Source organism: Megascapheus bottae, chromosome 8 (assembly GCF_031878675.1).
Source record: "Megascapheus bottae isolate mThoBot1 chromosome 8, mThoBot2.hap1, whole genome shotgun sequence".
In the NCBI taxonomy this organism is placed as follows: domain Eukaryota; kingdom Metazoa; phylum Chordata; class Mammalia; order Rodentia; family Geomyidae; genus Megascapheus; species Megascapheus bottae.
The window spans coordinates 68,263,204-68,275,638 of record NC_143516.1 but is presented as its reverse complement, the minus strand read 5'-3'; the positions used below and the strand labels follow the sequence as shown (position 1 = coordinate 68,275,638).

The window sequence follows — 12,435 nt, the reverse complement described above, 5'->3', positions numbered from 1 at the left end:
TGTATGCTTTTTTGTTTGTTTTTGTTTTGCCACTCCTGGGCATGAACTCAGGGCCTGAGCACTATCCTTGAGCTTTCTCAAGGCTAGCGCTCTACCACTTGAGCCACAATACCACTTCCGCTTTTTCTCTGTATGTGGTACTGAGGAATCAAATCCTGTTCTTCAGGCATGCTAGACAAGCACTCCACTACTGGGCCACACTCCTGGCCTGACATCACAAATCGTAAAAGTTGAATTCCAAGGCAGGGGCTGGTGGCTCACACTGTAATCCTAGTTACTCCAGATGCTGAGCCCTGCAGTTTGAATCTGAGGATTGCAGTTTGAAGCCAGGCTGGGAAGGAAAGTTCTTGAGACTCTTATTTCCAGTTCACCATAACAAATTCCAGAAGTAGAGCCGTGGCTCAAGTGGTAGAACATTAGCCTTGAGGGTAAAACAAAAACAAAAAACAAAACAAACTCACCCAAACCAAAAACTTAAGGACAGTGTCCCAGACCCTGGATTCAAGGCACAGGATTGGCACACAAACCACACAAAAAAGGTTAATTTCTATGATAGCCAAGATATGGGAACAGCCTACATATCCAATAACAAATGAGTGGATTAAGAAAAAAAATAAATTCATGGAATTTTACTCAGCTATCAGATAGAATAATGTTACGTTATTTTCAGGGGAATTGACGGACTTGAAAAAAATTATGTCAGGTAAAGTGAGTCAGCATCAGAGAGACAATGGAGCACGTTTACTCTCCTATGTCAGAGAGAATATACAAGTGTGCATGATCACATAGATAGAGTTATATGCACACATACAAACAACTTGATTAAAGAATGTTATACTTAGGGAGGAGTCCAGCAGAATAACTTCTGTGAACACCAACGAATCATTTAACAAAATGAATACTAGGAAGCCAAAACGCATTGTGCGTGTGCGTGTGTGCGTGCGTGCGTGCGTGCGTGTGCGTGCGTGCATGCGTGCGCGAGTGTGTGTGTGTGAGAGACTATGAGGGGGAAATGTGCATGGAAGAGAGGTGAGAAGATGTCATCATTACATTTAATGTGCAATATAAAACTTGAGCTACATAAATTGAAGGTAGGGATGGGATGGAGACAGACTGATAACCTGACTCATGTGATGGAGACTCCCTTATGTAAGTACTTAAAAATAAATACATATTAAAAATGGAAATTTTTAGGAAAGTCTAGTGATTATATATTCCTTTTAGTATTTAGTGATCTGAAAAGTTATAAGAGATAATGATACTCTCAGAAAGTTGGTCTAAAATGTTTGATTTTGCAGTTGTTCAAACTTCAGAAATGAAAAGCACATGTCTCACGTGCTTTTGTTATCAGACTTTATACTTGTAAATTTTTTTTCTATTAAACACATGATGGCTAGAAGAAACTGGAATATTTGCAGTAGAAAAATTATGGACACTCGCCAAAGCTCAAGTACAATCATAGCTGAGTTACTCTAACAGTATTGTTTCAGCAAAGAAGATCACACACGTTAAAATGATCTGCATTCTCTTCACATTTCTCAACAGACATGCACAAGATGAATCAAATATTTCAGGACTCCAGTCCTCAAGAGCTTACTGAATGGATGTATTGCAGACATGAAAAGAATTCACACTCCAAAAACTTCACATCCTTTCCTTAAATATATACATATATATGTGTATATATATGTCTATATTTAAAAAAGGAGGGCAACAGCATTTGACTTCAAAAGAAAGTAAAACAACACAAAAACAGGCAACACAGTAGACTGCTCCTATGTGCAGGGTACTGTATTTTAGATTCATAGAATCTAGACCTCATTTCAAACATTACATCGGAAAAGCATGACAGGAAGATGAGTGACCTTCAGTATGAAGGATGTGAGTTGTGTACACTGACGACACTCTTGAAAGTACAACAGTATTTCAGGAGTAATGCCAGTAAGTGGACCTTTCTTTGTGAAAGGACAGAAACTCATGCAATATCAGATATTTAGGTTAAACAACTACATTGTTTTGGTTCCATCAAGGCACTTGTAAAGAATCATCTTTGATATATATGGATTTCTGAATGCTCTTAGCCATTGGCATAACTAGTTGGCTACAATGTTTTTTACCAAGAACCCAAGTAGGATGCCTTGATCACAAAGTCACTTGTCACATTAGGACTTCAAAGACAGATTCAGTTCAACTTGCCCCAAAACCGTGACCTTTTTTAAAAAGAAAAAAAAATAGACCATGGTCGGGCCAAGAGTTTGGCCTAGTGTTAGAGTGCTTACCTAGCATGCACGAAGACCCAGGTTTGATTCCTGGGTATCACATACATAGAAAAAAAAAGCCAGAAATGGTGGTGTTGCTCAAGTGGTAGAGCACTGGGCCTTGAGAAAGCCCAAGGACGTAGACAGGCCATGAGTTCAAGCCTCAGAGCTGGCAAAAAAAAATATAGACCATGGTCAATAGCTAGGCTTTATTTAAGGTCTCGAGTCTCCAAAATTATAGTTCATCTTCTCCCAACACCATCCACTATCTTAAATGTTTATTTGGCTTTTCTTCAGAAGAATACATAGAATAGATCTCTTTCCCCCTCTTCTGAGCTATTTTTGCAGGAGAAAAAGTTGTAAAACCAACTTCAAAACACAAAAGTAACCTTCACCAACCATTAAATGTTTAGACTTGCACATGTATTCTGACTTGAGCCTCCAAGCTATTTGCATACATCCCATTCACACATTCCTCATTCCATGAACAGAGTTTTCCATCACCATCATCTGTCCTTCCTCAACGTTCTCTTGCCCAATGTGAAAGCTGGTGAATTGAGGGGGAAGACTGGAAGGGCACTGGAAGAAAAAATAAAGGATGACTTTAAACAGAAATAGTTCCCAGCCTATTAGTTGATCATCTAGAACAAACTAATGAGTAAACTCATCTGCATGGATACCAACATTAACTTCTCAAGTGGCTCCTATTTTTCTGTTGCCAGGGCCCAAAGACACAAACCCAAACCTCACAATGGAAAGTAGCAAAGGCTTCCCAATATTAAGCAGTACAGTCCTAGAATTGCATGGAGACTAGGACAGGTCAAGGTCAGTCACTAGATTGCTTAATTCATTGATAAGAGACCAAATTCTCCCTTCTCCCCCAGCTCTGCCATTGTGGGAACAGTCCACTGGCCAATCTGGGACTGCCAAAGATGGTTGAGTCCAAGTCAGTCTTAGGGGACCTCTGATTGAATGCGCAGTTCTGGGGTGCCATCTGTGTTGGTACCCCATCAGGTTTCCACTGTACATGAACGATTCTGTAATTCTGACCCTTGCGTTGTTGTCCCAGAAGACTTGCCCATTTGCTTGGTAAGAAATGCAGAACTCAATCTTCTCCTCAGTGGGGATGATGGATGGTAAGTCGATGGCAAAAGAGAAGGTGTTGCTGTCTGAGCTGTCATACACATTCTTCATGTAGACACAGTCCACATCCGTGTAGCTTTTCCACAAGTCCACAAGTAATGCGGTCCTGAACCCTCTTCTCAAAGCTCATGTTTTTTTGCTTTGATGGTCCCAGTCACAGTTCGTTCTTGCAAAGAGCAGTTCTCCAGACAGACCAAGTTCTTCTGAAAATGATTCTGGAAACTTAAGTAATCACTTGAAGGCTGAGGAAGATCTAAAATCAGGTTTTTCTCCTCATGGAGTTTTAAACCAGAGGCCATATCATTAAGGTCCAAGAAATCAAACTGGAGATCCCATGCAGGTTCTTCTGGAGGATCTGAGAAGACGTGGACTGCAGTGAGAGACAGGCCCTTGGAGTCGGCAAATTCAACCTACTTCTTGGCTTGGTTGTGTGTTTCCATTCTTTCTGTGATTTGGCTTGCTGTTTGAGGTTGAGACATGGTTTCAAAGGCTTCAATTTACTTTTCGTTGAAAGTCATTGTACGGACCCAGGAAACTCCTCAGAGGTGATGAGTGAGCCAAGCGAAGTCTCATGGCCATATCCACTGGCATGACGGAACTTGTCAGAGGACGTGGGTCTCAAACCTGGATCGTTCTGGTGCAACTCATGAGGCTGGATGGGGGAGGGGGAGTGGCCACAGACTCATACTTGTAAAATTTTTATTAAAAAATTTAAACCTGTTATTTGTGCATTTATTTTGTCCAAATTCACTATCATTTTAATCCTTTTTTTCATCCTGTTTCATCCTTTGATATGTCTGGATATAAGTATATATATCACATTATATCACAGTATATATAGCACATATATCATAGTAGAGATGAAGTCTCCTGGGGCTTGAACTCTGGGCAGGGGCCCTAAGCTTTTGTGCTCAGGGCAAGCATTCTATCACTTGAGCCACAGCTCCATTTCCAGCTTGCTTGCTTCTCTTTCTTTCTTTCTTTCTTTCTGTCTTTCTTTCTTTCTTTCTTTCTTTCTTTCTTTCTTTCTTTCTTTCCTCTCTTTTTCTCTTCTTTCTCTCTCTCTCTCTTTCTTTCTTTCTTTCTTTCTTTCTTTCTTTCTTTCTTTCTTTCCTTCCTTCCTTCCTTCCTTCTTCCTTTTGCCAGTTCTAGGCCTTGAACTCAGGGCCTGAGCACTGTCCTTGGGTTTTTCTCAAGGCTAGTGCTCTACCACTTGAGCCACAGCACCATTTTTGGCTTTTTTCCATGAGGAATCGAGCCCAGGTCTTTGTGCATGCTAGACAAGCACTCTATCTTTAGGCCAAACTCCCAGGCCCCCCCCCCCCGCCCTTTCTGTGGGGCCTGGGTGCTGTCCCTAAGCTCTTCGGCTCAAGGCTACTGCCCTACCCCTAGGCCTGGGCGATGTCCCTGTGCTCAAGGCTACTTCCCTACCCAAACTGGCTGTAATACCAGCACTCTGTCCAAACCCCAGTCTGAAGAATCAAATAGGAGGTGGGTGCAAAAGGAAAAGAAAAAGGAAGAGTAAAACAGGATTGCTACTTTTCACTCCTTCAGAGTAAAAACTCCACAGAGCCTCAGTAGATCTAGCTAAGAGTAGCTCTACCCTGTCCAAGTTGAGAAGGCCTGAAGTTCTCTCCCACCCTGCCCTTCCACGGGTTACCTTAGACAGGCTGTAGCTCCTACTGAGCCTGTCTGAAAATCCTACCCCACAATTGCACACTTACCTGGGTTTGGGATGGGCACAGGCCTCAGATGGTCCATGCCAAGAAAGGTAACACAAGCGGCATTCTCATTTTCCAGCTATTAGCTTACAAAGGATCAGGTGAAAGTCATTTTTAATTAATTTTTTAAAAGTAGGATTAGTTGTCTATCAAAGTGGAGCAGATAGAGGAGATTTCTCATTTATTCCCAGATCCACACAGCTACAGCACATCATATACCCCAAGGGGTCTCTCTGCTATGCTAGATGGGCTTCGACTGATGTCACAATCACTCAAGGTCACAGCTAAGGTCACAGCCTATCCTTGCTTCTCCATATGCTCTAGGTTTGGATGAATGTCATGAATCCACCATAAAACCATTACCTAGGACATTACCAGTGTTTTAAAATTCCCTGTGTTCTTTTCATTTCTATTAAAAAAACCCCTCTGTTTAAAAAGTTAATAGGAGCCAGGCACAGTGGATCTCACCTGTAATCCCAGCTAATGAAGAGGTTGAGATAGGAGGATTGCAATTCAAAGCCAGCTTGGGGAGGAAAGTCTATGAGACTCTTATTCTCAGTTAACCACTGAAAAGCCAGAAGTAGTGCTGTGCCTCAAGTGGTAGAGCACTAGTCTTGAGCAAAAATTTACTCAGGGACAGCTTCCAAGCCCTGTGGTTAAGCCCCAGTAACATGCACGTATGCACACTCTGTCAGCATGAGGATCCCACCAATGTTATCTAAGGGGAAATCTCCTTGACTTTGGAACATTCTAGCAGCACAGGGGTGGGATAAGAGGACCAACCACAAATACATAGAGGACATCTGGGCCTGCAGCTGAGTGAAACTCACTTTTGTTGGTTGTGTTTGTCCTCTGATCACATCTTTCATCTTGTGCTGCATTGATGAGATGACCCGTTGCCTGAACTGTCCAGTGTTTACCACCTAGCCTGGCTGTCTGGGGCTTTGGGAGCTCATATGTGGCACAAGGCAGCAGGCTGTTCCTGCTTTAGTGGAGCTCATTATACTTTCTCCCCCAGCTTTGCTTCCAGACTCAGCCAGGTGACTTGTGGCTACCTCTGCAGCCCACAGTCCACCATGGTACCAGTGAAGTCACACAGGCAGCACGGTAATTGTAGGAGTCTATGAAGGCTTTCGTGGCCATGGAGTGCCCACGGGCCCTGAGTGGCCTGGGACACAGTGACAACTTCCACGGTGCCCGGCCTGTGTTCTAGACCAGGTGGCACCTTCCTAGCTCAGAAAGGCCTCCATTCCCTGCTGAGCCATGACATGCCCCAGAGTATACAGGAGAGCTTACATTCCACTCAGGACCAAGCCTGGAAATCATATGATCAGCTCCAGGGTGCTCTGCTGACACATTGGGGGGCAGAAGAGAAAGGGGCATGTGTGGGCACCGTTCAGAAGAGGTGCTCTCAGTGCAAAGTCAGACCAGGGGCTCCTGAGAGCTGGGAGGTTGCACAGCTCCCTCTGGCAGCCAATGGGTCACTGGCCAGAGGAAAAATGCCCAAGGAGCTGTGTGTCCTCTTGTCTTGACTCCAGAGGGCTTGAAGGGATTGGCATAAGGACTGAGTTCACCTGAGACCACATCCTTGCTCCTCAGCCCTGTCTCTCGGCTGTGAGGTCACATAGGGAAGGAGGACATAGAAGATCAAGTTGTGAAACACCATGTTCAAATCCCAAGATGGCTGACCATTCAGGAAGGCAGAGAAGGCAGGTTGACACTGACCATTCAACTAAGGTTTCTCTGGAGGGCCACGGCCTCTCCCATACATAATGGCATTTCGTGTTCTCTAGAAGAGACTCGATTTGCAGCCTCAATGCCCAATCACTTCCAACCCTCCACTTACTACAGTCCCCTAGATGTGCCATGGCCCAGGATGCATCTTCCATCTTGTAGAAAGCAGAACGAATCCCAATTGACAAACTTGAGCCAGAGGTGCCTGAAGCAGACTGTAAATTCAAAATAATGAAATAGGAAGCTCCATACTTTATTTACTTTAGCAGCGCTTGTGTAGTTTTTTCCCTTATGGTCAGTGGGTAAGACAATCCCTGGGAACAGCCGTGCTGGCCTCGCCCTGCTCTGACCTCACAGGGGCCACTGTGATGGCATGAGGGCCCCTCGGGGATAAGGAGGCGGCCTGGGTGGCATTTTGGTCCACACAGCAGGAAGTGGGTGGACGGTGAGCTGCTGTTCTGCAGCTGTGTGCTGTCTGTGGTCTGCTGGCCCCGCGTTGCCCTTTGGTAGGTTAGCTTCGTCCTCCCTTTTGTCTGGCCATCTGCTGGGTTTTGTTTTTCCCTTTCCTTTCCCTTCCCTTCCCTCCTGGGCCAGCCTGCCAGTTCTGCTGGGCCATGTTTAGTGACAGTGAGGAGGAGGGGCCCTGGCTGGGCTCTGAGGACAGCTCCTATGCCGAGCTGCTCAAGGCTAACTACCGAGTCCTGAGGGACATCGGTGAGGGTGGCTTCGCTGAGGTGAAACTTGCCAAGCACCTGCTCACCCAGTCCCTCGTGGCCATCAAAATCATCCCGAAGACAAGGAACAACGAGATCCTTACCACGGAGATGGACCTCATGAGCTCCCTGGACCACCCCAACGTGATCAAGCTGTACGAAATCATCGAGACGGACGACCTGGTCTACCTTGTTCTGGAATATGCCAAAGGAGGTGACCTGCAGGCCCTGGTGGACACCGTGGGCTGCCTGTGGGAGGGGGAGGCCCGCTCGCTCTTCAGGCAGATAGCCAATGCCATGTGCTATTGTCACAAGATGGGCATCGCCCACCGGGACTTGAAATTAGACAACATTTTGCTGGATGCCCAGAGCAAGCCAAAGATTTGTGACTTTGGCCTGGGTGTGAGGTGCCAGGAAGGCAAGAGGTTACAGACGGCGTGTGGCACGCTGCCATTCTGTGCGCCCGAAATCCTGACACACACAAAATACGATGGCCCCAAGGCTGACATCTGGAGCCTGGGCGTGGTGCTGTACAACCTGGTGGTGGGGCGCCCTCCATTTCGGGGGATCACCGTCATGCAGATAGAGAAGGCGGTGCTGCAGGGCGAGTTCGACTTCCCGGCCCACGTCTCCGGCGACTTCCGTGACTTGATCCGCGCCATGGTGGCCGTGGACCCCGAGCGCCGGCCCTCGCTGGAGCACGTGTTGGAGCACCCCTGGCTCCGGGAGGGTCAGCCAGAGCCGCCGGAGCCCCAGGGCCTCCCCCCGCGCCCGGACCTCTCCATCCTGGACGCCATGGCCGTCATGGACTACGACCCGCAGCAGGTGCGAGAGGCCCTGAGCGCCCGCAGCTACAATGGGCTGATGGGCACCTACCTGATGCTGGAGCAGAAGAAGTCAGAGTCAGTGGACCCCAGTTCCTGGCTGAGGCCCCTGCGCCCTGCTACGGTGACCACAGGGGCTTCGTCCTTGCGTGTCTCCACAGCCAGAGACACGGGGCCTGGCCGGCACTCCTCCACCTTCCTGGGGGAGGACCAGAAGGGCAGTGCCAGACCCCACTACTTGGCCATGACCCTCGGTGTGCTGCCCACAAAGTCCCCCCATCCCAGGCCAGTCCCTACCCTGAACACTGTGGTGGCAAGAGAGGACAGCCAACCCCAGGAGGTTCCAGAAGCCTCCCAGGACTTGCTCTCCAAGGAACCAAGTTCTGTCCCTGAGTCGGGTGACAGCAGGGTGTGGACGAGACTGAGGCGGTGCCTTAAGTGGCTGCAAGGGCTCTGCTGCTGCTTGCTTTTCAGAAAGAAGGAGTGCGGGAACAAAGTCGTCCCCATGGAGGACAAGGACAGCACGGAGTCGCTGGAAAGCAGTTAGGTGAACACTGAGCTGGGCTGCTGTCTTTTAGCTCAGCTACACTGAATACTCTTTCCAATTCCTACTCAAATTGTCTCTGGTTCCTGGGGGCTGGAGATGCCTGGGGAGGGAGAAATGTGGGATTGTTCCCAGGGACAGATTTCCAGAGAGAAGTGCATGTACCTCCATAGTGACAGGTAATGTCCTGGGCAGATGTCACTGATATTGCTTTTCCCCTGTGTGCCGGCAGGAGAGACTACTGAGATGCTTACAGGGGATGGGTCCAGTGGGGAGCTTTCTGTTGTGTGCATACATGGACCAACTGAATTCTGTCAATCACGAGGGAAGTCGGGCAACCGACCACAGACAGAGGAAATCCAGCAGTACCCTGGCCTACAGACCTAGCATGGTTTGCAGAGGGTTCTCAAGCCTGCCTGGAGGTGAGTACTCTCTTGACTCCCAAATGACTTTTTCTTGGCCATTAGAGATGGTTCCTAATGCATTTCTATGTCTCACAGAGCTTATAAACAGAACATGGGGAGAGGTAAACCCAAGAGCCCATTCCTACTCACTCACACAAACACACACACACACACACACACACACACACACACACACACACACACACACACACACACGCTCTCCCTACAGGAGAGTGTTCACAGGGCTTCACTCACACACGCAGGGTACAGTGAACCAGGTCTCACCTTGTCCTTTTATTAGGAACTTGATTCTAGGGAAAGGAGACCACTTACTTCTGCAATATGGCATGAACCCATTCCTGCAGGCAGAGCCTCTGGGGTACCCCACTACTCCCGGCCCACCCCAGCTCTGCAACATCACAGCTGTGTCTAACACATGAAGGGCACAGTCAGCCCTGGCTTCCTCCTTCCCCATCCACCACAGCTGTTTCATGAGGGGAAGAGCAATGCTAAGACAGTCCCCCACTGCCAGGCTTCCAAGGCTTGGCAAAGTCCCAGAGGAAGGGGCTGCACAGTTCACTGGCATAGGAGGAATAGGAAGAGGTTATGTCCACAAGGGTAGGGCCTGCAGGACAAGCTAAGGCCTGAGGCTGAGTGGTGAGCTGACTGCTGACACAGTTTGGGGAGCTCTGAGGCAAGATCAACCAGAAGACAAAAATATCTGGAGTTGAGAATTTTTTTTATTAAAGAATTTATTAATGTCTATTTTTACATCATATTTTAAATGACAAGCTTAACAAACAAGTGTTCAAGGAGGGAGTCTCTGTTTACAATCATTGGGACTTAGTATCAAAATTAGGCTAAGGGTTTGTACATCATTGAAACATTAATTTATGAAGTAAAACATTATGTCTATAGTCATAGGTTTTTATGTCTATATAGTTATGTTTATATTTCCTTTACCATGTCCATAGCTTTGGGTATGCAGTTATTGAGTCCTCGCTCTTGTACTCTTTGGATTTAATAGCCACATATTAGGGATACCATGTGCCTTTTGTTCCTTAGGTCTTGACTTATCGCACTCAACATGATTCGCTCTAGATTCATCCACTTCCCTGCGAATGCCATTATTTTATCTTGTCTGTTGGCTATGTAGAATTCCATTGTGTATATATACCACATTTTCTGTATCCATTCATCTGCAGTAGGGCATCTGGATTGTTTCCATCGTCTGGCTATTGTGAATAGTGCAGAGATGAACATAGCTGAGCAGGTGTCCTTATAATATCTTGGGTTATGATGTTCAGGGTAGATGCCCAGAAGTGGTATGGCGGGATCGTAGGGAAGGTCAGTTTTCAATTCTTTAAGGAACCTCCACACTGCTTTCCAGAGTGGCTGAACTAGTCTACATTCCCACCAGCAGTGTAGTAGGGTTCCTTTTTCTCCACAACCCCGCCAGCAACGGTCATTGAGTTCAAAATCTTGGCCATTCTTGTTGGGGTAAGGTGGTATCTTAGGGTTGTTTTTATTTGCATTTCCTTTATGGCCATAGATGATGAACATTTTCTCATCTGCTTTTCTGCCATTTTAATCTCTTCTTCTGCTAAGTCTCTCTTTAGTTCCCTTGCCCATTTAGTGACTGGTTTATTGGGTTTGGGGGGATTAGTTTCTTGAGTTCCCTGTAGATACTGGATATTAAGCATTTCTCAGATGTGTTATTGGTAAATATCTTTTCCCAGTTGGTTGGCTGTCTCTCTACTTTTGCGACTATGTTTTTTATATGTACAGAAACTTTTTATTTTTAGGTAGTCCCATTTATCGAGTTTCTCTCTCCAATCTGTTGTGACCCTGGGATTCTGTTCAGGAATCTTTTGCCTGTGCCTGTGAGTTCCAGTGTCTCTCCTACTTTATCATGTAGCAGTTTCACGGTTTCTGGTCTGACATTGAGGTCTTTGATCCACTTTGAGTTAATGCTTGTGCATGGCGAAAGGCTAGGGTCAATTTTTAGTTTTCTGCATGTGGGTGCCCAGTTTTGCCAGCACCAATAATTGAATAGACTGTGTTTGTTCCACTGTGTATCTTTGGCTCCTTTGTCAAATACAAGTTGCCTATAGGTATGTGGTTCTATTTCTGGGTCTTCTATTCTGTTTGGAGTTGAGAATTTTGAGGACCGTCCCTCCCCTGTCTACCTCCACAGGTCAACCCTGCAGGATTGGGATCCTGGGATGGCAGAGAAGGGGTTGAGGATGTGGATGGGTACCCCAAAGGTTGGTTCACTCAAAATCTTTCGATCCTGGAACCCATTGCACTCTGTGTGTATACTGATTGACCAGAACTCTTCATGAAGCAGGGTGCTTAACCCAATTATTACTCAGCAGGCTGAGATTTGAGAATCAAGGCCCAGAGCCAGTCATGACAGACCTTTTAATTAACTGGAAGAAAAGTTGCTGGTGAAGATGTGGGGACAAAGCCCTCTATAAAGAGGAGGTGGGTTCTTAAGTTTAGAAAAAAGGTGAAGATTCTGCCCTATAAGCCACTGGAACCATTTTAAGGCTTTTCATTGAGTTCTGAAGCCAGGGGTTTTTCAGTCTTTTAAGACAAGAGCCACAGGATGGACAAAATCTAGGTATCCTTAGAGTGGATGGTGGTCTAGGGTAGAATGTTAGATAACAGATTTACTGTCATGGTTCTTGAGGTTCAGGATTTAATACATGTGTTAGGCTACGTTTCAGTACTGTAGCCAATGCTTGAAAGAAACAATTTAAAAGGCTTAGGTTCATAGCTTTGTTTGGTTTCATTTGAGATGTTTTTCTTTTGATTTGTGTCTGTGGCCACAGCGGGTGTCATGGTAGGAGTGTTGAGAAAAGGGAGGCCATTAACTCCAAGGCCAGTGTGAAGAGAGAAGAGGAAAAGACTTGGGTTCCGACATCTGTCCAGAGCTCATCTTTAGTGACAGGACACTCCCCCCACCTCCCCCTTACAGTTTCCAAACTTGTCCCACAATGCTCTGGACTGGGGAAACAAGTTTTCAGCACACGTGTTTAGTCAAGCCTTGGAACTAGCCAAGCAGAGAGTGCAGTATGCTGCTAGCAGG

At 46.4% G+C, this 12,435-nt stretch overlaps 1 protein-coding gene and 1 pseudogene across 2 annotated transcripts; one reads left to right on the top strand and one right to left on the bottom strand.

The window, feature by feature from the left end:
- Positions 1–3,105: 3,105 nt before the first annotated feature.
- Positions 3,106–4,049, bottom strand: LOC150060094 (protein phosphatase 1 regulatory subunit 3C pseudogene; annotated as a pseudogene).
- A 3,248-nt stretch (positions 4,050–7,297) lies between these two features.
- LOC150060093 (sperm motility kinase-like) lies at positions 7,298–9,134 on the top strand. Of its 2 annotated transcripts, none has more exons than XR_016536429.1 (2): positions 7,298–7,362; positions 8,868–8,950. XR_016536429.1 is itself a non-coding variant. In XM_090337733.1 (2 exons), the coding sequence occupies exons 1-2, from the start codon at positions 7,471–7,473 to the stop codon at positions 8,949–8,951; spliced, it is 1,008 nt and encodes a 335-aa protein (XP_090193859.1). In that variant the 5' UTR covers positions 7,447–7,470; the 3' UTR covers positions 8,952–9,134. The 2 variants fall into 2 exon arrangements, 1 of the variants encoding a protein (XP_090193859.1); XM_090337733.1 differs by lacking the exon at positions 7,298–7,362 and adding an exon at positions 7,447–8,394 and having other exon boundaries at positions 8,868–9,134.
- The last annotated feature ends 3,301 nt before the right edge of the window (positions 9,135–12,435 follow it).

What these genes read in the sequence shown, in the direction of transcription:
- LOC150060093 (XM_090337733.1), top strand. Translation starts at nt 7,471, where the DNA reads ATGTTTAGTGACAGTGAGGAGGAGGGGCCCTGGCTGGGCTCTGAGGAC. An exon ending in TGGACTACGACCCGCAGCAG is followed by an intron (nt 8,395 to 8,867) that starts GTGCGAGAGGCC and finishes CTTGCTTTTCAG; the next exon opens with AAAGAAGGAGTGCGGGAACA.